The sequence below is a fragment of the Trematomus bernacchii genome, unplaced genomic scaffold (genome assembly GCF_902827165.1).
Source record: "Trematomus bernacchii unplaced genomic scaffold, fTreBer1.1, whole genome shotgun sequence".
NCBI classification, from domain to species: Eukaryota; Metazoa; Chordata; class Actinopteri; order Perciformes; family Nototheniidae; genus Trematomus; species Trematomus bernacchii.
The window spans coordinates 3,182,930-3,205,152 of NW_022987513.1; the positions used below are offsets into that span (position 1 = coordinate 3,182,930).

At 39.0% G+C, this 22,223-nt stretch overlaps 1 protein-coding gene across 2 annotated transcripts in view; it reads left to right on the forward strand.

The window, feature by feature from the left end:
• The window catches only part of LOC117499866 (seizure protein 6-like), a 119,566-nt gene extending 101,527 nt beyond the window's left edge, over window positions 1–18,039 (forward strand). The window contains exons 10-18 of one of the 2 annotated variants that reach the window (XM_034152531.1): window positions 7,769–7,965; window positions 9,610–9,804; window positions 11,965–12,156; window positions 13,195–13,389; window positions 13,897–13,932; window positions 14,033–14,141; window positions 14,237–14,333; window positions 14,881–14,950; window positions 16,966–18,039. In XM_034152531.1, the coding sequence (XP_034008422.1) occupies window positions 7,769–7,965; window positions 9,610–9,804; window positions 11,965–12,156; window positions 13,195–13,389; window positions 13,897–13,932; window positions 14,033–14,141; window positions 14,237–14,333; window positions 14,881–14,907 (1,048 nt within the window). In that variant the 3' untranslated portion in view covers window positions 14,908–14,950; window positions 16,966–18,039. Of the gene's footprint in view, window positions 1–7,768; window positions 7,966–9,609; window positions 9,805–11,964; window positions 12,157–13,194; window positions 13,390–13,896; window positions 13,933–14,032; window positions 14,142–14,236; window positions 14,397–14,880; window positions 14,951–16,965 lie in introns of those variants that run through there. The other variant, XM_034152522.1, reaches the window with a different exon arrangement.
• The last annotated feature ends 4,184 nt before the right edge of the window (window positions 18,040–22,223 follow it).

Genomic DNA, 22,223 nt, shown 5'->3' on the forward strand with positions numbered 1-22,223 from the left:
ATATCATCCATAGAGTATGCCGTAAATAAATTATATAAGAATATATTATATAATATGCTTTTAGGTTTCCTGTAGTGTGTAATGTGGTTGTTGTGCATGTAAATGGTCTGCAAAGGCTACAATCCCAAAGTTCCCTCCAGAGGGAGTTTCTCTCCCACACTCCCCATAATAGGGCCACCTTAATTCTAACCTGCTCCAAAATATAATGGCCTCCTCCTTGGCTCATGTTACAACTTTTCACAAAGTTTCATGAAAATCTATCTAGTGGGTTTCAATAACCCTGCTGACAGACAGACAAACACAGCTGAAAAAACCCCAGGCTTGGCTGAGGTAATGATGTAGGAGTTATTAATTTATGCTTTTGAATTGTTCTCCTTTTGCAAACCTTAACAAATGATTTTTGCATATAAGCATAAAGTGTTTTCATGGCAATTTGGAAATGGAAACTGGCATGTTATACCTGTCATTTATAACACAGTTGGTGATTGTTGGGAGAACCTGGAGGTGTAAATTGTGCCCATAGCCGTCCAACTAACCAGTGGGAGTATTGTCACTCAGCACCTCATTTCACTGCCATTCATTCAGCTGGCATCTCCTATGTGTCTGTCAGGAGCTGGAATTCAGTTTTGGCTTTGACTTTTTGTTTCAGTACCAGCACATTGAACAGGCAGGCAGTGGATCAGCCAGTCTGGTTATGTTTTTGTCTTAAATATTTAGCCTCATCTAGTGGGTCATGAATTTACATCTTGTTTTTCCAATCATATACATTGTTGGTTGGTTTCGACAGTAAACGTTAAAAGGTAGGATTTGTTCCCAGTCTGGGTGATTAAAGATGAAGTGGATGCATTTGACTTGCATGCTTGTTTTTACTCAGCAGTAATGTTGAAATATTGTGGGGGAGGTTGTGAATAAGAGATTGAGGAGAGGTAGACTCAGACTCAGGTCTTTTGTTTCCTTCCATCATCATAAAACTGTTTCAATCACACAACAAATGGCCCTGTCAAAGGCTCCTACTGCTGTGTTAGTTCCAATGTTCTCTGGGTTAGTCTCATGGGTTCTAATAGTCAATCTGCCAGAAAAGAAAGGAGCCTCAATCTGGAGGCCCTTTATCGCCTGTCAGTGATTCAGCACAAAATTAAGGGAACAATAAGAAACCCTACCCCTCTCAGTGACATAAACATATAGTGTGTCAGACAGGTGCTTCAGATCAGTGCGCTCACACTACAATCAACATGAACATAGACATAGAGTTCTTAGACAGGTTACTCATTAGGCCAAAAATACAACATGTCCATGTGTTTTTAGAACCGACACACACAAAACAGAAAAATCTGAGGGTAGTATCACAAAGAATACATGTATAGAGAGTAACATTTGATTTCAAAAGAAAGTGTTTTGGTTTCTTTGTGTGTTCAATACCAAGCAATACATTAACTGAGAGGACAAAAGAAACAGGCATTTAGGTTTGTTTTCAAGTACTTTAAAAAACATGTTGCTTGTGCTATTCGTTTTTGAGATATTATACAGTGATAAGAATACATTATTGTATTAAGTTGCAGACGTCTCAGTCATACAGTTCATATGCTCGCACATGTTTACATTGAATCTTAAATATTTCACTACATGAGGTTCTGGCATGTTCTCCTTCTGACCTATTGATTACATGTAAATCATATTTGCAGGCATGTTTCTTACTAAAGGATTGTTAAGTTTTTAGTTTGTTTGAAGGCTTTCTTGACAAAGTTTGATCTCTCTTCAATCTCCATTTCTATGTTCCTGATGGTTGCCCTGTCACATCACTGATTAAAATCACCTGTTCGCTTTCTCTCAGGTGTTGACTTTTTTTCCCCTCTAAAATAAAAGGAATTTGGGCTCATATTTGTATACAAATTATTTAAATACAAATTGTGCAGGTTTTCTTCCTTTGATTTTAACCTGAACTATCGGCAAATACATAGAAAACTTTTCATAAAAAAGAATCACAATTGAAAACGTATCGATGTGACAGCATAACTATCTTTTGCACATTTTGATTTAAAGGGGACCTATCATGCAAAATGCACTTTTTGATGTCTTTTATACATAAATATGTGTCCCCGGTGTGTCAGGGAACTCACGCAGCATCAGAAAATAAAAGCCTCTCTCTTTTCCTCCGTACCCAAATCTCTAAAAACGGGGGTACAACAGAGCTGATCCAGATTTGCGGCGATTTGACGTCATATCGGCAATGCGGACCCACAGCACTATCAGAAACGTTGCTATCAGAAACAATGCCCGACTGTTTTGGACGTAATAGAGTGGCGAAGTCCCTCCCCTTCCGGTGGACCTCCATGGGACCTTATTTCGGAAAAATTATGTATTGAAGTCAATGGAGAGAGAAAGATTATCTTTCGATCCCGTTTGAATTGTGCCACGAATTACACATATGATGTTTGTCAATTTAAAAGATAATTTTGCAAGTCAAAAAAAAAAAAATGTGTCGTAAAACTGTGAAGTAACACATTTGTTTGTGTGAAACGCTCAATGAACTACATCTCTGGTCAACAACACACGTCACCAAGATGGCCGTCACTACTGTCTTGTCAACAAAACGATTGACTACCCTCACTATCACCACAATGAAACACGTCCTGAAGAATGTCATGCAAAGCTGCCTGCCTGCCTTCCTTTGATTCTCTCTGAACTGCCTGGTCTTTTTAATGTTTAATGTCAACCATTTGTGCAGATAGCATGAAGTAGAGAAGATTGCTACCGTTAGCGTTAGCATTTCTCCCCCGGGCTTACATTGTGTATTATAGAATGATCACACCGGTGTGACAGTACTCTTCAAAGGGTTCACGAAATATGACTACTACTCTTACTGTTTAACATTTTGGGTTACTTAATGTTACTTCATGTTAAGGCTAATAAAAATGACAAGGCTGTAATGCTAACTAACGTGCTAGCTACTAGCTAGCTTGATCCAGACACTCCTAGTCCTTTCATTAGACGGGAAGCGAAAGAACGAGCAAGACCCATTGCTGGTATGAACAACCTGGTACTAAGCACACAGGCATCTTGTTAAAGTTATCTTATCTTAGCCAGCGCCATATAGATTCTATCTATATGGCGCTGATCTTAGCTATCTCTTACACCGTTGGTGTGAATGGGGTGGAGGAAAACAATTGTGACATCACTTACGCGACTCTGGGATTTGTAGTCTTTCTAGTTGCGTAGTTTTCATAGTCTTATTTTTCAACAGTTTTACGACAAACTGTGACTTTTTTGACATGGAAATGATTTTTTAAGATTGACAAACATCATATGTGTAATTCATGGCACAATTCAAACGGGATCGAAAGATAAGTTTTCTCTCTCCATTGACTTCAATGCATTATTTTTCCGAAATAAGGTCCCATGGACCGGAAGTAGATGGGCGTGACTTCGCCACTCTATATGGTCGGTGTTTACATTAGCATTGTACGGAGCCCTGGAGGGTTCATAGAGAGAAAAATATATAAAATGAGGCCACGTTTTATTAATTTGTGCGCACAAGATGTAATTCGTGGCCTCAATTTAAATATTTTAATATTTTCTTATGGTTAGACACATCGAACTGCCCGATTATTACGCCATATTATTAGTTTTATGAAAACGATGTCCGGTCGTCAGGGCGTGTGTGTGTGTGTAATTTCCCTCCGAAAATAAACGTAAGACTTGACTGATGATATGAATTTATTGAAATCTCCACTTAAACATAAACTTTATCCTTTACTTTCTCCGTCTTTATATGTAGATATTACTTTTCACTTTTCTCCGTCACGTTTCCATAGCAACAACAACTTCCTGTCAACAGCGTAAACTCGCCTTCAAAATAAAAGCATCTAAATAAAACAGGAAGTTAACTTAAATTACATTTAAGACATATATAGGCCTACCAGTTTCACAGAACACAAATTGGGTTATTTACACATCATGCGCCCTGGTGACCGGACATCTCCTTCATACAACAAGTGATAGGGGGAATAATCGGGCATTTCGATGTGTGGGGGTTAAAACGTAATAGCCTCGATCTCTATTCAGCTGTTCTAATGAAGGTAAACACAGTGAAGGCGGTGCGTAAAAAACACAGCTTTCTGCGCGCAGACAGTATACTGTGAGAGTCACGGACATGAATTCATAGACTGAATTCATAGAGAGTCTGGTTCACAGACTCTCCTGTTTTGTCGATCCGGTGCTTAACCTCTTAAGCACGGCGGTCCCCCCATTGGACCCCTCCCACCGTTTTGTTTTCGAGATAATGTCTCAGGGCTTCTTAACATTTATGAAACTATTAATGTGTAGCACCAGATTAACGGGAAGAATCTCAGCTAACTGAAGATATGAACCATTTTTACCAAAACAAAACACAAGTCTCATAAGAAGCGTCTAAATGACCCCTGAGCGAAAAAGTTCTAACGCACTGCGGCACACAATTCAAGATAAAAATACCCTTATTACTTATCATAGCTGCACATACAATATAGCCGATTAAAGCTGAGACTCCACTGATTATTTAAGTATAGTATCATCACTGAGCGATCCGAACTTGCGACAGGGGAAGCAAACACAGACATCACAACACGTACCTTTACAGAGCTTTTACGGCAGATCGTCTCACCGTAGCTGTCAATTAGGTCAAAAGACATGTTCAATGGCATTAAAACGAAAAAAAAAAATGCTACAACTGTTGATCCATAGGTTGATAATGTACCTGTGCCTTTGAAGAAATTATTTATAATCCATAATTCAATTTTTTATGTAAAAATCGGAGCGGAAAAGTTAGCTGCTAATGGTAGCCACCAGAGTGTATACAGCTTCCGGTTTTGGTAACGCGTCACTCTCACTCCTTATTTGTTAACGTTTTGGTGTGTATATAACTTTCCCTCGATTCCATTGGCTCTAGCGGTTATAAAGAGATTTCATTCATCAAAATCGAGCAAGGGGGGCCAGAGATAGGTCAAATCCACCCAAATGACCCCAGAAGTGGGGGTTTTTGGCTAACGGTGCGTCTACACAGCAGTGTTAAAAAAATCTTGAAACGCTTCTGCCCATTCACTTTGAATGGGGTGACGTCACTTTCCCTCACTTTTCGCCGAACTGCATTGTGGGCAGGCGAGCGGAGATTTTCAGGATTTTCAGGATTCAAAGTTGAACAACGTTCAACTTTTGAGGCTGAGGTGGAAGCGTCAGCCAATCAAATCCCGTGTACGCAAATCTGACAGTTCAAGCTCTAGCCAATCAAACGGCGTGTATGCTGGGAGAGACATACCGCAGGTCATTTCCTCATATTCCAAAAACATGGAGGAGAAATTAGCGGTAGCGAATCAATCACCCGGTGCTTTATGACCAGACCTACCGGGATATAAACCGGAGGAGCCAGGCATGGAGGGAGGTGGCAGAGACAGTGGTAGGTTTTCGCCTGTTTTGGGGAGTTTATATCCAGTTTACTTCGGGCTTTTTTGCTTGTATGTCGCGGGCGGGAGATTCATGTGATTGGTTGTTCGTGCCTTGCTCGCAAAAAATCCTCAAGCTTCAGATACGCCCACCTCCAAGATTTTTTTAACGCTGCTGTGTAGACGCTCCGTAAATCTCTCTAAAAAGGTCAAATTTCACTTGTTTTGCATCAATCTTGATACAGGGTACTTATTATATGTTGTACTTTGGATTCCTAAAGCTTTTAGTCTACTAACCCATCATCCAAGGGTAGTTTTCACTATAAGTAAAAAAGAATTTTTGGACAGACACTATAATTTACAGTTTTTTACTATGTAAAATCTGAATTTTCTTTAAAATAAAAAACATCTATATTGATTCTGACTTTTCTAAATCCAACTCACAGGTTTATCATTACTTTGAGAAAAAATATGATTAATTTAACCCTTTTAGAAGGGAAGATATGGTCATTTGTTCTGGGAATGTCATTTTCGAGCCTGAGACCTGAAAAACAGGCTCAGGGCTTAAGAGGTTAAACAAATAGCTCTACACCTCTGGCCGAAATGTCCCTAAAATGAAGTCCGAGTTTGAAATATATCTAAAATAATGTATGCACTGCCATTTCCCGACATAAACATAACAGTTTGCAATGAAACGGTTGTCTCCTGTGCGCTCCACTTCCTACTTGGCGCACCGGTAACTTTCTCGTGCGAACGAGAAAGTATCTCGTGCGAACGAGAAAGTATCTCGTGCGAACGAGAAACTATGTCGTGCGAACGAGAAAGTATATCGTGCGCACAATTCAATAAAGCGTGGCCTCGTTTTATTTAAATTGAGGCCACGAATTACATCTCGTGCGCACGAATTAATAAAACGTGGCCTCGTTTTATTTGATTTTCTCTCTATGAACCCTCCAGGGCTCCGTAGCATCGCTAACACTCAGAGCTAAGCTGTACTGGAGAGAGCATGTGTGTGAAGAAGCAGGAAATAAAAAGGAACTCACCTTGTGGTATAACCGGCAAGAGAGAAAGCCTTTGAGCTCCATACTGTTTCAGAAATAATCCTTGATAATCCATGATATGGCGTTTCATCACCGCAGTATCTGCCGGTAGAATCTCCCGCATAAGCTCCGCCCCTCTTGTTTATCAATTTATTTATTTTTTAAAGCTTTATACATAAAATCAGCACTTTTGAAACAGGAAGTGAAATAGAGGGATATGAGGCATGGCTAGAATGGGTGATCTGTTTGGTATTTTGAGCAAAACACTTCATAGACATGTTTTTTTATATATTTTTATATATCTGAGACCTATACTATTGCCTAAAAATAACAGGATAGGACCTTTAAAGTTTATCAATGACAAAGAGTTATGGAGACAGCATTTGTAAATAAGCTTCTGATCAGTACTAGCTGAGAGAAGAGCGGGAAATGTGATTTTCAGGCATAATCACTTTGAATTTGTGTTAATCCAGATTTTGCAAATTGTAAAGAGATAAAATTGGGGGTTAGTTACCATTTTTAAAGAATACTGCTTTACTGAAAATAGTTTTATTGTTGAGTTATACACATACAGCAAATAGAAATGGAGAGTTTGTGCAGGTGGGAGGTGATTCATAAATTCAAAAGCAGTGCTAGCATTGTGCCATTATTAAAAGATAATATTATTGCAGATTTACACTTTGGCACATATTCATGAGACCTGTGTGGGGGGGGGGGGGGGGGGGGGGGAAGAGCAACACATAATTAATTATTTAGTGTTTACTTCACATCAGATTCATCCAATATAAACTGAATTAATATTTCCCAAGTCCTGCTGACAACGCTGTGTCAGCTTTTGCTTTCAACACCGAGATGGTAACCAGTCACCTAACTGTTAAAGCTCTACCCAAAAGTCTTGGTTTTTTTCAATAGCTTCAATGTTATATGACTAAGTGGCTCCAAATCAATACAGTATTTTAGCACTACGCTGGACATGTAAGGCACATTTCATTTCATTGGATTTAGGTGTTTTTTTCCACGTTATATGAATATCTTTAGAAGTCTTGTTTTTTTCAATAGCTTCATTCATATTATTGGCACAAATCAGCACAGATCACATCGAATTGGAATTTATTAGTTCTTATTTGGGTCACTTATAATGTAAAAATATAATCCTTAATCAGATACACATCAATACAGTCTCAACATCACTAGGGCTATAACGAACTATCACTGTACAAGTTAAAGACCTAAGCAATACATGTGAATTAAGGACTTAGGAATACATTGTGATCATGAAATATTTTTTTAACCAGTTTCTTATGTCTGTTGCAGTCTCCATATTGGTAAGAATGACCTGCTGACCTTCTATGATGGAGACGACCTGACAGCCAACATCCTGGGACAATACAGTGGTACAAAGCCACACTTCAAGCTCTATACCTCCATGGCGGATGTCACCATTCAATTTCAGTCTGACCCTGCCACCAACATCTATGGCTACAACAACGGCTTTGTGGTCCACTTCTTTGGTAAGAACAGTTCTTCTTTATATTTGATCAAATTGGGATTTATTTTGAGAAAATAACTAGATTCTTTGTTCCAGTTTAATGAAGTACGAAGCAGTTAAACTTACAATTAAATGATGATAGACATTAACTGTACAATTCCCATTAGAAGAGACACTAGAAACCAACAAAAATTGTACTAATAAGCGTGAAATGTGAAATTCTCCTTACCCAGCAGGTAACAAATTATAACATTTTCTTGATTTGTTCCTTTTTCTTTCCTGTGTTTCTTTTGATTTGCCGATGTCTTCTGGCTTATCCAAGGTGCACAGGATGAGACAACAACAAACACAGAAAGAAAATAATAGGGCACACTTCAACATCAGCTGGTTTTGCTATGCCTTGTTTTCTAAGCCCAGCATGCGGCAGTTAGGGAGGCGCAGATTGACTGCTGCCAAACCACATGCTGTGTTCCTCCAAGCACACATCACAAGCCCCTATTTACATTGTCCTCCCCATCTGCTGCTTTATAGTGCACACAGACAGTCTCACATTTATATTCCCTTCCCCTGCAGAGGACATTCTTGTATATCAATGCTAGGATTTCCACGAAGGAACTTCAATAGCTGTCCCTTTACTAAAGAAATAAGAATACATAAAGAAATGTTCCCAGTACCATTGTTTTTTTTCTCATTGTGTCTGCATAAAGATGTCTGTAATCAGCTATTTCCCACTCTTTCTTGCATCTTTTCTACCAACACATCTACCAGAGATGGCAAAAGTACCCACATACTTTACTCAAGTAGAAGTACAGATACTCGTGTTTAAAAATACTCTGGTAAAAGTAAAAGCACTGACTAAACTTATTTTCTCAAGTAAAAGTAAAGAAGTATGGCCTTCGAAATGTAAGTAAAAAGTACCCATAACTACCAACTGTTTTAAAGAGTACCTGACCTCCCTTTATATTAATAGAACAATAATGTCATTGTTAGCTAATGAATGTTTCCATGCTGAACAACGGCAAAATGACAACGTTTTCATTGGTCCCTCTTCTTTAGAGAAGACCAGGAAATGATGGATACACGGATCGTGTTCAAATCAATAGGCACACAATGACTCTAAATAATAATGATCACGCCACCAAACACAGATTAAAACTAAAGTAACAAACCTGTTTAGAAAAATGTAAGAAGTAGAAAGTACAGGTATTTGTGTTAAAAATGTAAGAAGTAAAAGTAAAAAGTCGTCAGAAAAATAAGTAGTGGAGTAAAGTAAGTAAGTACAGTTTATTTATAAAGCGCTTTTCACAGACAAAGTCACAAAGTGCTTGACAAAACAATAAAACATCATCATAGGAATCGCACAATGATAATGGCCACACAAGCCACGTGTTAAGAAGTCATAAAAGCACCAAAACACAATAAAAACACAATAAAAACACAATAAAACACAATGAAAACATAGTAAATAATAATATAGAATAAAATCAAGCACACCGGTTACCCAAACGCCTGCCCAAAACAGGAATGTCTTTAAATGAGTTTTAAAGGAGTCAACAGAGTCAGCCGACCGTAAAGTACTGGTACCAGAAAAATGTACTTAAGTACAGTAACAACGTTTTTGTACTCCACTACTTCCCACCTCTGACATCTACTACAACATCCACAGAGGTGGCGAGGAACGACACCTGCTCCGAGCTGCCGGAGATCACCAACGGCTGGAAGAGCACGTCCCACCCTGACCTCATCCACGGCACCGTCATCACCTACCAGTGCTACCCTGGGTTTGAGCTGGTAGGCTCGGAGATCCTCATGTGCCAGTGGGACCTCACGTGGAGTGGAGATGTGCCCAAATGTCAGGAAGGTAAACTGTTCTCCATTTGTTCACATTGGGAGAGTAGTGAGGGTAAAACAACACCAGAATCCTTTGGTTTGGTTATCATAAGTCTTTTTCTCAGATGAATTCGGATAAAAATATCCTGATAATCTGGTCTGCACACATTGTCCGGAGTATCCCTTTCATACCAGTAGCCATGACAGATTTGAACTATTTACTTTACTAGTCTCTTTGGTTTAGGACAATGTTGGCACCTGGCAACCATTTTTAAACCCCTATAATCTTTCCTATAGTCTTTTTGCTATAAGCAGATATTCTTGGAGCTTAATAGGAACATGTGTACTGAGGTAATAAATCAAGTAAAAAGTAGCATTATTTTCTCATTGACCTCTATACAATCAGACTTATTTTCCAACCAGCGATGCACCCCCTGCTGGTCATTAGAAATAATTCAGGTTTTTCACACCCAAGGTTGCTGCTTGCCCACTCCCCATTTCATATTGTATCCAATGTTTAGATGCTATATTAGCTGCTACTAACCAGAGGTGGGAGAAGCACTTAGATATTGTACATGAGTAAAAATAGAAGTACCAGAGTGTAGGAATACTCTGTTACAAGTCAAAGTCCTGCATTCAAAATGTTAATCAAGTAAAAGTACAAAAGTATAAGCATCAACATTTACTTAAAGTACCAACAGTAAAAGTACTTTTTCTGCAGATGGTCCATTTCAGAATAATATATATGATATGTTTTATAATTATTGATCATCAACAAAGCTGGTAAGGTTACAGCTAGTTTGAATGACTTTGTATACTGCAGGGTAGCTTGTGAATTTACTCCAGGTGTAACTAAAGTCTGATTTAAAGGAGAGGTGTCATGCTTTTCCGGTTATTACCCGTCCCCTTGTGTGTTATGAAGGTTTTTATGCATGTAAACGGTGTGCAGAGTCTAAACCCTCAAAGTACACCCTGTCGCGAGTAAAACTCTAACACAGAAAATACCTCCCCAAAACGCCTCGTTGGAGATACGTCATTGTCCATTTGATTCTTCCGGGACGGCATGATGTCAACCCGTACCCGGAACGAAATAGACCAATCCGTGGAGCCGTTACGTTACGTCCGCGGAGCCGTTACGTTAAGCCCCCGCTGATTGGTCCAAATTGACCAATCCACGGACTTCCTCACACACACATCTGTGTGCAGGGAGCAGGCAGCTCAGCTGATTTCTCCTCCCTGGCTGCAGGCTGATAACAGACAGTTGGGATCGCGGCGTAATTCTCTCTGCAGACCCATTCTCACAGCGTTTATCAACCTTTTTCTTACTCAATATCAAGCCACACTTATTGTTTTTACTTCGGATGTGACTTTGTGTGTGCTCAGGATGAGTTTGGCTGTGTTTCGCTATGTATCCTAAACAAGGAAACAACACCTCCACGGAGCTCAGCGCGATTCACAACGTCCCGACCAATCAGAGCACACTGTGCTCACAGGGAGGGTGGGGGCTGGAGCTATTGGAGCTACAACGAGCCGTTTAAGGCAGAGAGTGAAATTCAGTGAATACAAGTAGTTTACAGAGATGCTGTATGAGAAACCAATGTGAGTTTGGAAAAATGTACAGTATAAATCTATTTTAGTAGACCTCAACAATGGAATTATGATCAGTGGAAATGGCCATGACACCTCTCCTTTAAGTGTTGATTACATTTCACATCATTAATCCAAATCTGTAAAGTAACTAAAGATATTAAATAATTGTAGTGGAGTAAAAGTACACCATTTACCTCTGAATTGTAGTGGAGTAGAAGTACAAAGAAGCATAACATGGAAATACTCAAGTAAAGTACAAGTACCTCAAAATTGTACTATACTTACTTAGAGTAAATACTTACTTACTTTACACCACTGCTACAAACATTACTTATACATCTCCAAGCAAAGTGTCTGTGGTTTAGTATACTTGTGGGTAATGTAGGTTTTGACAGGGAAACATTTGTTGAATATAAATTAAAAAACAATCCCTACATTTTGTTCATTTTTGTAACTGTCAGTCTTGAGAATAACAATGTTATTAGAGTGCAAAAGAAACAGTTTACTCTTTTTTATCTTGTGGGCATAAAGTACAAATGTTTTCTATTTTACTACAACTGCCAACTAATAATCTATTTATTTTGTGTTTGTGCTGCACCAGTTTTGACGTGTCAGGACCCAGGGAATGTGGAGCACAGTCATAAGGTGATCGCAGGGAACCGTTTCATCGTTGGATCAACAGTGCAGTTCGTCTGTAATAAAGGCTACATCCTGTCCGGCAGCAGCCTGCTCACCTGCTACAACCGAGACTCAGCCACACCCAAGTGGAACGAGAGGCTGCCCAAGTGCACCCGTAAGCCATGAGTCAGAACACACACATGGACACAAGATAACTCAACACACAGCTTATTTCAGGCTTTGAATACATGATTTAAACAATTTACTATTGGAAAAGGCAGTTAGTACATACATTTAAGTACTGCAAGTGCAATTTTGAAGTACTTTAGTTGAGTATTTCCATTTAATGCTACTTTAAACTACATAACGGTGGGTTACATATTGTAACCCTGGTTATATAAGCACATGCGGAGCCCTCTACTGGACTCTATGGGTACTACCCTTAACCATGCGAGCATTCACATACTGAGTTGCATAAACGTAGCCGGCCAATCAGGGTGAGCCTACCTGAATGCGCGCGCAGGCACACAGTATATAAGGCGGCCACGCCTCCTGATCCTGTTATCCTACACCCTCTTCAGCGAGCGGCATAGGAAAGACAGGGCCCCTAGGTAGAGGGCTCCGCCTGTGCTTATATAACCAGGGTTACAATATGTAACCCACCGTTATATTTCACACAGGCTCCGCCCTCTACTGGACTCTATGGGTACAGTGGGTGGAGCCCTGATGGATAAACGCCCTGTCGTTCCACAACATCGACCCATCACACTGCCCCTGACCGGCTTCTGGTCCCCACACTCACACACGCTTACCTCGTGTAGAGTGTGCATGGAAAATAGTGAGGAAGGCGAAGAGCGTCATCCAATCCTGTATGGGGTTTACAGCATACTACGTTTCCCGGGTCCCTAAGGCGCATGGGAAAACATAAGCGCACTATGTCCTGGGGGGGGTCAGATGCCTACTGACCCACAGCCCCCCACCCTCTCACCAGTCGGTGGAAGACTAAAGCCGTTCAACTGTATAACCAGGTTTTGATTACTGATACAATTTTTAAAGACAAAAAAAGAAAAAGCACAAAAGTATTCCGACATGCGTAGAGTACAAACTAAAGGTCTATCTTGCACTTCTATGTCTCGGTTGATTTCGTCAGTGTTTGTACTGTTGAAAAAGGTGCATAACAATGTTTTTACAACATGACCTTTCGTCCTCTCAGCTGAGAAGTACGAGCCGTGCAGGAACCCCGGCGCCGCCTCCACCAGTGAGCAGAGCTCTGAGAAGGCCTTCTACCAAGCAGGAGAGACGCTGAGCTTCTCCTGCCACTCGGGCTACGAGCTGCAGGGCCACGGCTCCATCTACTGCATCCCCGGACACCCGTCACAGTGGAACAGCACCCCCCCTGCCTGCAGAGGTAAACCCTGCACTCACTTATTGAAGATAACTGCGATGTAAAAAAAACGACATCTTGTTAATAATACATGTGTAAAAAAGAACCCAACACCTCTTCAATTATTGTCGTCTGTTTCTGGCTTCCACCCCCAAACGCCACACATACAATTTGCAGAGTGATTCATTTTCCATAAAATAGACACAAAACAAAGAATAAACAACTTAAAGGTTAATTTTACTGATAACATCACTTACAGTAGGCTTTTTTTTTTCACATTTTCTTTACATATCACAATATATCAATATAGTGAATTATATTTGTAAAAGAACAGACAGTCCTAACTCACATGGTAGCAAATGTTCAATTATTTAACAACTGTCTCATTTGGGGAAAAATATTACTATACAACTTTTTTTGTGGTTGTTTGTGAATGCAAGGACAGATTTCTTCATGTTACTGTATATTAACATATGCACTGTGATTTTGGTGCAAATACGGGAAAAAACTGCATTTGTGTCTTTGTTGCAGCCTCAACCGAATTTGTGAATGAACGCAGGCTAGATGGTGAGTCACGTATACAAAATTGCAGTATAATTATGTTTGTTTTGTGCGTATTTCACAGATGATATAATACCTATTATTGTCTTCCCCCCCCTCTTTCTAGTTGTAAATATGGATTACAGCATGGATGGAACCAATATTGCCCTTGCAGTTTTTATCCCGACTGCAATCATCCTGGTGGTTGTTCTCGGGATTTATGTCTACTTTGCAAAGTAAGTCGCAACTTTTAACTACATGTATTTCATTGTCAATCCTTCCGGGCTCTTACAGGATGTTCCTGCTTCTCTACTCTTTACTCTTTACTCAGGATCCAAGGGAAGACCATCAGAATGCCGACATCCCTGCCGCCGTACAACAACATGACCGAAGAGTCAGCTTTCGACAACCCTGTGTATGAGAGCGGAGTAAGTACAGATGTCATGAGCATGCAAGACGTGGATTCACAGAACACCAGTGTGCTGTCCTGATCCTGTCCCATCTGGCTCTCATCGTGTCCTCATCTCATGGTTCACCAGCAGAGAGCGCCCTCCACCTCGCCTGTCATCATCAGTAAAAACGTTTGTCACCTCATTCTGTTGTTTTGCATCTTGGATTTCCATATTTCATCCACATAGTAAAGTTGCAGTGCATCATTCACATTTCATATCCTACCCCTGTCATATAAAGTGTTTTATGTTGCATGCTGTAAAGGTGTGTACATTTGTTAGTCTGCACACATGATTTCTTTTCTTTTTTCTTTTAAAAACAAGAACGTTAAAATGTGTTACTATTATCATATGTTTAATGAATTATTGTATTACTTTTTGATTAATTATTGTATTACTTTTGGTTATTATAAGTACTACATTATGGGAAAAGTGAATATATGGATGTAAGTTATCTTTCGTTTTGTTATTGTTTTTATATGCGGTCTCAATTGCGTCCTCTTGTGTTTTTCCCACGCTCCTTCAGCACTGGCAGTCTCATTCTAGATACTAAACCCAGTTTGTTCACTTTGGCCGTACTGCTGAAGAACTTTGAGGTGAGATCTTCTGATGTTAAAAGCTCATCTCACTCACTGTCATCCACCCCTTCCATCATGTCGTTTGTAATACCTTTAGTAACCTGCCACACATTCTGATGTGGTTTTACAGCAGAGCTTCAAATGGCATTTGTACACTAAATCAACCAATCACTCTGTTATTTACACATTTTCTCTTGGTAAGAATTGAATGCAGTCGGAGACAGGTGGCCTCTTGTTAAAGGTCCCATGTCATGCTTTGCCGGTTATTACCCGTCCCCTTGTGTGTTATGAAGGTTTTTCTGCATGTAAACGGTCTGCAAAGTCCCAAACCCTCAAAGTACACCCTGTAGCAAGTAAAACTCTAACACAGAAAATACCTGTTTATGCTGCCCCAGAACGCCTCGTTGGAGATTTCTCTTTTTCTTCCTGGGTACAGTGACGTGCCCATACCCAAATGGACCCATTGGTCCAAATGGACCAATCCGTGGAGCCGTTACGTTACGTCCGCAGAGCCATTACGTTAAGTCCGTGGATTGGTCCAAATGGACCAATCCACAGACTTCCTCACACACACACACTCAATATTTTCTCAGCTGCAGCTCCGCCGATTTCTCCTCCCTGAGACGGCGGGACGCGGCGAGGCTGTGAGTCGGTGTGTGAGCACACACACAAACTCCCAGCCAGGCTGCGGGTGTGTGTTTGGGCTGGGTTTCGCTGTGTCTCGCTGTCTCGCAGACGGCCACTGGGCTCATAGGGAGGGGGGGGGCAGGAGCTCCAACAAGCCGTTTAAGACAGAGAGTGAATACACATACTATACAGAGATGCTGTATGAGAAACCAATGTGATTTTGGAAAATTGCACAATATAAATCTATTGTAGTAGACCTCAACAATGGAATTATGATCAGTAGAAATGGCCATGACATGGGACCTTTAAATAAAATAACAGTTTTTTATACCAAAACTAATGGATAAAAGATTTGAAGGGTTTAATAACTCAGACAATAATGAAAACTCTAACATTATATATCTGACTTTTTTTAAATGTTATTTCCCCCACTTTTTCCCCCCATTGCATCTCTGTCATTCTACATTTCAATAAAGATAATGTTGTGTTATCTTGAAACAATAACAATTGTATATGTGTAATTGTGGCATCTACTTCACATGTGTAGAGATACAACGGTTTCAGTCCATATACCGCATTCACAGTTTTTTTTCTTTATTATGAAAATGATAAATTGTGCACTATGAACTTTTTAAAAAATATCCAAATGTCTTGAATTCTTTGCTCTGAAGAACCATCCATAGAAACATTGGCTTTCTAGATATAATACGTTTTGAAATTGTTAAAATATTGTATGTATAACATTTAACCTGGATCCATCCAAATTGAGACCTTTGTCAAAGGTTATTCCCTATATAAAGGTTACATAAATAAAACACTAAAAAGAACATGTAAAACTTGTCCGCATGAGATACTTCCAAACAGATGAGACATTTAACATAGAATTAAATTGAATAAATGGGAACCATGGTCACGCACAATATTGAATGGTGCACGCTACTTAAAAGTATAAAGCATCACTTTACTTTACGGTATATGTTTTGTAATTATCTTGTTTATTAAACTGATAAAATAAAATCGTAACAGACATACAAATTTAGAGAAAATAAGCTATAATTGGCAAAAAGTATAGTCAAAACAGGATCAGATATATCCTGATGTGTAACAGGTCGCGCAATATATCTTGTAACAATATCATAATTTCTGTTTTTGTCAAGTTCATTTTTTGTGTATGTTTTATAATTTAAGTTCATTAAATGTGTAAGAACATTATTTATTTAATTTTAAATTGCCAGCACTTCAGAGTTGTGTTTCTATCTACACTCACACAAGTCACATGTATGTCAAATAAGAATGACATGATTGAAAATAGAGAATATAGGTTTGTTTTGATATGTTAATCACAATGTGTACAACTATATAACTCTGTCTCCTTTTTAACTTGTTAATTTGTCTGGTCTTTACAGGGAAAATGAAAAAGAATAAAGGTGTCCATTTAGAGACCTTGAAGAAAGAATTGCTCAAGCTTTGCCTTTTGGGACCCCCTCTGCACTGCTCATATTTTGTCCGCCAACCTTTTTGTTCCAAAATGATTTATTTCCATGTTTCCCCTTTCGTGTGTATTACTGTAAATATGTCTCTCTGTCCACGGTCTAATCTGTGAATCTGTGAAACACCATGGTGATATTTTTATAAGTACAAAGGTGACGACCGTTGGTGATTGTATGTTTTTTGATTACTTTTTCACGCCCTAATGCAGTAACAATTAGAGACTGAGGGGAAACGATGCGTTGATTGTTGAGATCTGTTGGAAACCAATATCCAATTATCCAAATTCTTTGGAAATTTGCCATCATTACTTTCTTTTCTTCGTGTGTATGGGTCTGCTATTTGTAAATAAACTGCCTGTCCAATACGAGTGCCTCACGACTGACTATAACCTGAAAATCACGTGTGAAAATGTTTGTAAAAAAATTGATATTTTTTGTTTAACTGTTATTTTGTGGGCCTGACATTCTTAGCACTCCACGTTATGCTTGGTCCTTTCCATCATGCAGTGTCACTTCTAGAAACAAGGTGAAATGATGCTGGATATTTCCCTATACGAGCTGATGTGTTGTTCCAACTGCAGACAGCCTCAGAGGATTTCTCACATCAGCTATGCATTACTTTGTTTTATGTCAAACTGTAAAGTCTGCCTAAAAGGATAAGTAGCAATTTGTCCGTTTGTGTGTGTTCCAAAATGTGGTTGCATCTCAGCATTTATGGAGATAAATGCAAATGTTGGGATAACATAAAGTAATGACGGGCTTACTGATCAAGGCAACATCAGATTAAATCCTGCATTGCAACCTATAAAGTACAGTGCACAAAATAGATCCCCATGTAACAGGGTCTTTACTGTCGTTAAAAAGTATTTCTTTCAGCATCACAGCTTTCTTTCAGCATCACAGCTGGTGCAACCACACCCAGGAACCAGATTACCTTCAAATATATATAATACTCTGATTAATAATACAATAAATTGTTGTTTAAAATATTGTCATGGACTCATTGAGTTAATTATGAGTGTTATTCATTGGTTAACACTTTCGGCAGATTATAACAAGCTTTACCTCAGTCATTAATAAACCTGAATGTAAAAAGTGGAGATAATGATTAATCATCTGCCAGATATTTGTTTGACATACCATTTTCTATACATCTGGCTTTAGACGCAGGGTCATGAGCACATTTATTAACTGCTGCCATGTTATTGTAGACTGCATTTTAATATGGTAGGATGCACCACACACACATTGCAACACAGCTATTTACCCCTAGATGGCAGCATGATAACAAGAAGGACAAGGTAAGGAATAAGGTACAGATTATTTATCATGCCTTTGTTATGTTTCTACTGTCTTACTCATTCAATTTACAATGTATACAATACTCATTTTCTATTTATTTTTGTAGTCCTGACATTTTTTCAGAATTTATATTCGCTCCTTAGACTTTTAGAAGCCTGACCTTAACCCTAACCCTTGACTTTTTTTACCCAATTCACAAAAACAAAGAATTGAAAGTTAAATGAGACATGGACCAAAAAGAAAGGAACATAAATGGTTTGGGCAAACACATTTAGACTGTACTGAAGTTAGTCTATTTTAAACGTTTTATGCTGTTGAGACTCCAGACACTTTGAGACAATAGAACAGGGCCCCATAGGAGAAACAGCAGCTCCTTATTTTCCTTTAAATATGAAAGAATACAAAATAATTTGTTTAATTTGACCAAAAAAATGGATATAACTGCACCAAGTTGACAGAGTTTATAGTTTACATAGATCCACAGTAGCGGGACACAAGAAGATGTCTATAGATTTAAAAGAAAACCCCTTTGGATTTGAATAGGATCACATGTTTATATATATTTTCTATACATCTTGCTTTAGATGCAGGATCATGAGCACAATTATGAATTACTGCCATGTTATTAAAGACTGCCTGTTAGAGATCTTAACTGGATAAAGTTAAAATCTCTAAGAATGGTACACAGTGCAGGTCATAGTTACGTAGAGAAGTGATAATCCACATCCTACCTTATTTATGGCAGTACAGGTCACAATGACAACCTGCCAACCTTTTCTTTAGCAAAGACAGGCTTCCTGTTTGGGCTAGGGTTAGGGTTAGAAATGCATTCTGCTATTTTATATCTGATACAACGATTTATTCTATGAGGTTCAGCCAAAATCGTTTACAACCAAGTCCAGCTTTTCGTTTCTGCAGCTTTTGTGTTTGTGTGGAGCTGGTCTGTCTCTGGGAGCAGTCACCCGCGCTTTCAGCTGAGCTTTCACTCTGAGGCAGGGGGCACCAAGCAGCCTGAGCCATTAAAATGTAAATTTCCCCGTGCAGTCAGTGAAGGTTGAGGAAAAGGGACCACAAGTGAGGATCTGCTCATGTGTCAGCCTGCTCTCTTTGTTCACATGTTAATCACCAACACACTGACTCAATGTTTGCTATCACAGAGAGGAAGAATGCAATTGAGAAGGGGTATGATAACAAATAAAACAATGATTGCATCAAGGTTTAGCTGATGTAGTTTACACCCTTTTTATGTGTGTTGTTTGAGATTCAAATTGCAAACCATTTAATGAAGGCTGGATCTGATTCAGTTCTAGTATAAGGAATACAAAATTACAACTTTTTGTTTAAAATGTGTCGATAAAAGAACAGATATCACAACACTTTACTTTTGAAATGGGTAAGACCAGGTAATAATGATGTATAAAATCTGAAATATCAAATACAGTGAACAACAAATAGCTTCTAATGTAGTCCTAAAGAAAACAACCTATGATGTTGTGAATATTTGTTGTAAAGTGAATAGTTTTAATAACAGGAACCATTGGAAAGTAAAATTCCTAAAAAAGTAGATAAAAATGAAACACTGACAAATGTTAAAAATTACTTTTATTAGCGCCATACTGAAAAAACTGAACCGTTGACTTTATTAAATGTATTATGTCAACAGATTTCACATCACTGTATTAAGTTAGTTGGAACCAATAATATTAAGTTAAAGGTAGGGTAGGTAAGTTTGAGAAACCGGCTCGAGATACACTTTTTGTTATATTCCATGGAATGCTCTTAACATCCCGATAGCAATGAATATCTTAAGTGCTTTGACAAAAAATCCATATGTGGAAGCCGTAATACTGTAAAAAGCACGACCAATCATTTTAGCCGGCCCGGCTAAAATAACTGGATGGCCTACCTGCCTGTCAGCCTTCCATCGGGGCACAAACTTATCTCGTGCCCTCATTGGTCATGTGCGCGTTCGTGTGTGTTGGAGGAGGGGCTCTCTAAGGAAGTGGCAGATTTTCTCCGGTTGTGTATTTTCAAATTCTAGCGATATCGAGCTGGTTTCTCAAACTTACCTACCCTACCTTTAATATTATATTGTAATACAAATAAAAAATATTAATATTATTGCTTTCAAATAACCTAATACAGTTATGTGGAATCTGTTGACATCATATATTTATTCGAAGTCAACTGTTCCAGATTTTTCAGTGTGGTTTAGGGTTAGGGTTAGGGTGAGCGTTGGGAGGGTTAGGGTTAGGGTTAGGGTGAGCGTTTGGAGGGTTAGGGTTAGGGTTAGGGTGAGCGTTTGGAGGGTTAGGGTTAGGGTTAGGGTGAGCGTTGGGATTGGGAATCCATTGCTTCGTTTTTATAATACAAGGTTTAGTTTTTTTATTGTGACAGTAGGTGGCAGTATATTACCAACATCCTTGTCCAAAGGGGGTCAGCTTCCTCAAGTGCATCATGAAGACCATCTCCAACACTAAATACTCCCACCATGCACTTCTGGTGGGCCGGGCAGCTTGGTGTGAATGGAGGGGGGGGGGGGGGGGGGGGGGGGGGTTACAGGACAGGATGGTTCACAATTAAACTAAAACGCCCTGCTCGCAATCCAATGGAGACCAGGATATGGCAATTAAGCCACTAATACTGCAGACCATTAGACCTCCCTCTCTGTGTCGGCGGCCCCAGGGCGTACAGTACGCTCACCGCGGAGCTGTGGGATGCGTATTATGAGACATAGTTTAATGTAATGACCCATTTAAACAGGGCTAGTGTTGCATTCATCGGGTTTTAGGAGCATTATATTCCCTGAAACACTGAAAAAACTCAAATGCTGACTGAAATTGAATGTATTATGTCAACAAATTTCACAGAACTGTATCAGGTTAGTAAAACCAATAATATTAAGTTAAACCTAATATTTATTATTTAAACCTAATATTATTGCTTTCAACTAACCTAATGCAGCTATGTGAAATCTGTCGACATAATACATTTAATTAATGCTTTTTCTTTTTGGTGAACAAACACGGGTGAATATATTTATAGAAGAAGGATACACTAGTTTGTCGTAACTATTAGCAATAGCTCCTTCCACTTCCACCAGCATCAACATCTTAATCATTCTTTATCCTTCTTATTTTGTGAAAAAATAAACGTTTCCTTTCTGTCTTACATTTGAGGTTTAATCAGATTTATCAGTGCTTTGATGGTTCACCCTGAGGCTTCTTTTTGCTCTTCTGTGTTCTTAGAGAGATTGACAGGAAAGCTCCCCCTCCTTACTATTAATCTGATTAATGTGCCATTAAAACAGTATAGCAGCAGAAATATTAACTCAGTAATGGAGCCTGGACACTTTCAAGCTGCCTCTCATTTAAGGAAGGTGCAGGAGGGAAGATGGTTGCATGGCTGCTCCATGGAGGTTACGACCCTCACAATCCTGAACTTTTGTCACATAGACCCACAGAATAAGGGCCATCATATTTCTTTTTTTTTATAGCTATTATATATAGCTTGTCTGTGGTGCCCTTATAAGAAGTGAAGTATGTGTGCTTTATATTTTACACCTCTGTTCTCTTATTAGTACACCTGCAAACCCTGAGTGGCTTTTTCACGACATTTAATTCAACAATTTCCATGCAATTAGCTTCTTCCTGCTGCACAACATATTTTTTATAGGTCTAATCATAAACACAGACGGTTTTAGGAATTACAGACATTAGAAACTTCAATTAGCTTTGCTTGACTATTGCATTAAATTGACTGAGGGCTAATGTGTAGGTAGAAATACAACATAAAACCATAAGAATAATTCTTAAATGGGTAATTCCACAGTTTCAACATTGGAATGATGTCTAACATTGTGTCCAAGGGTG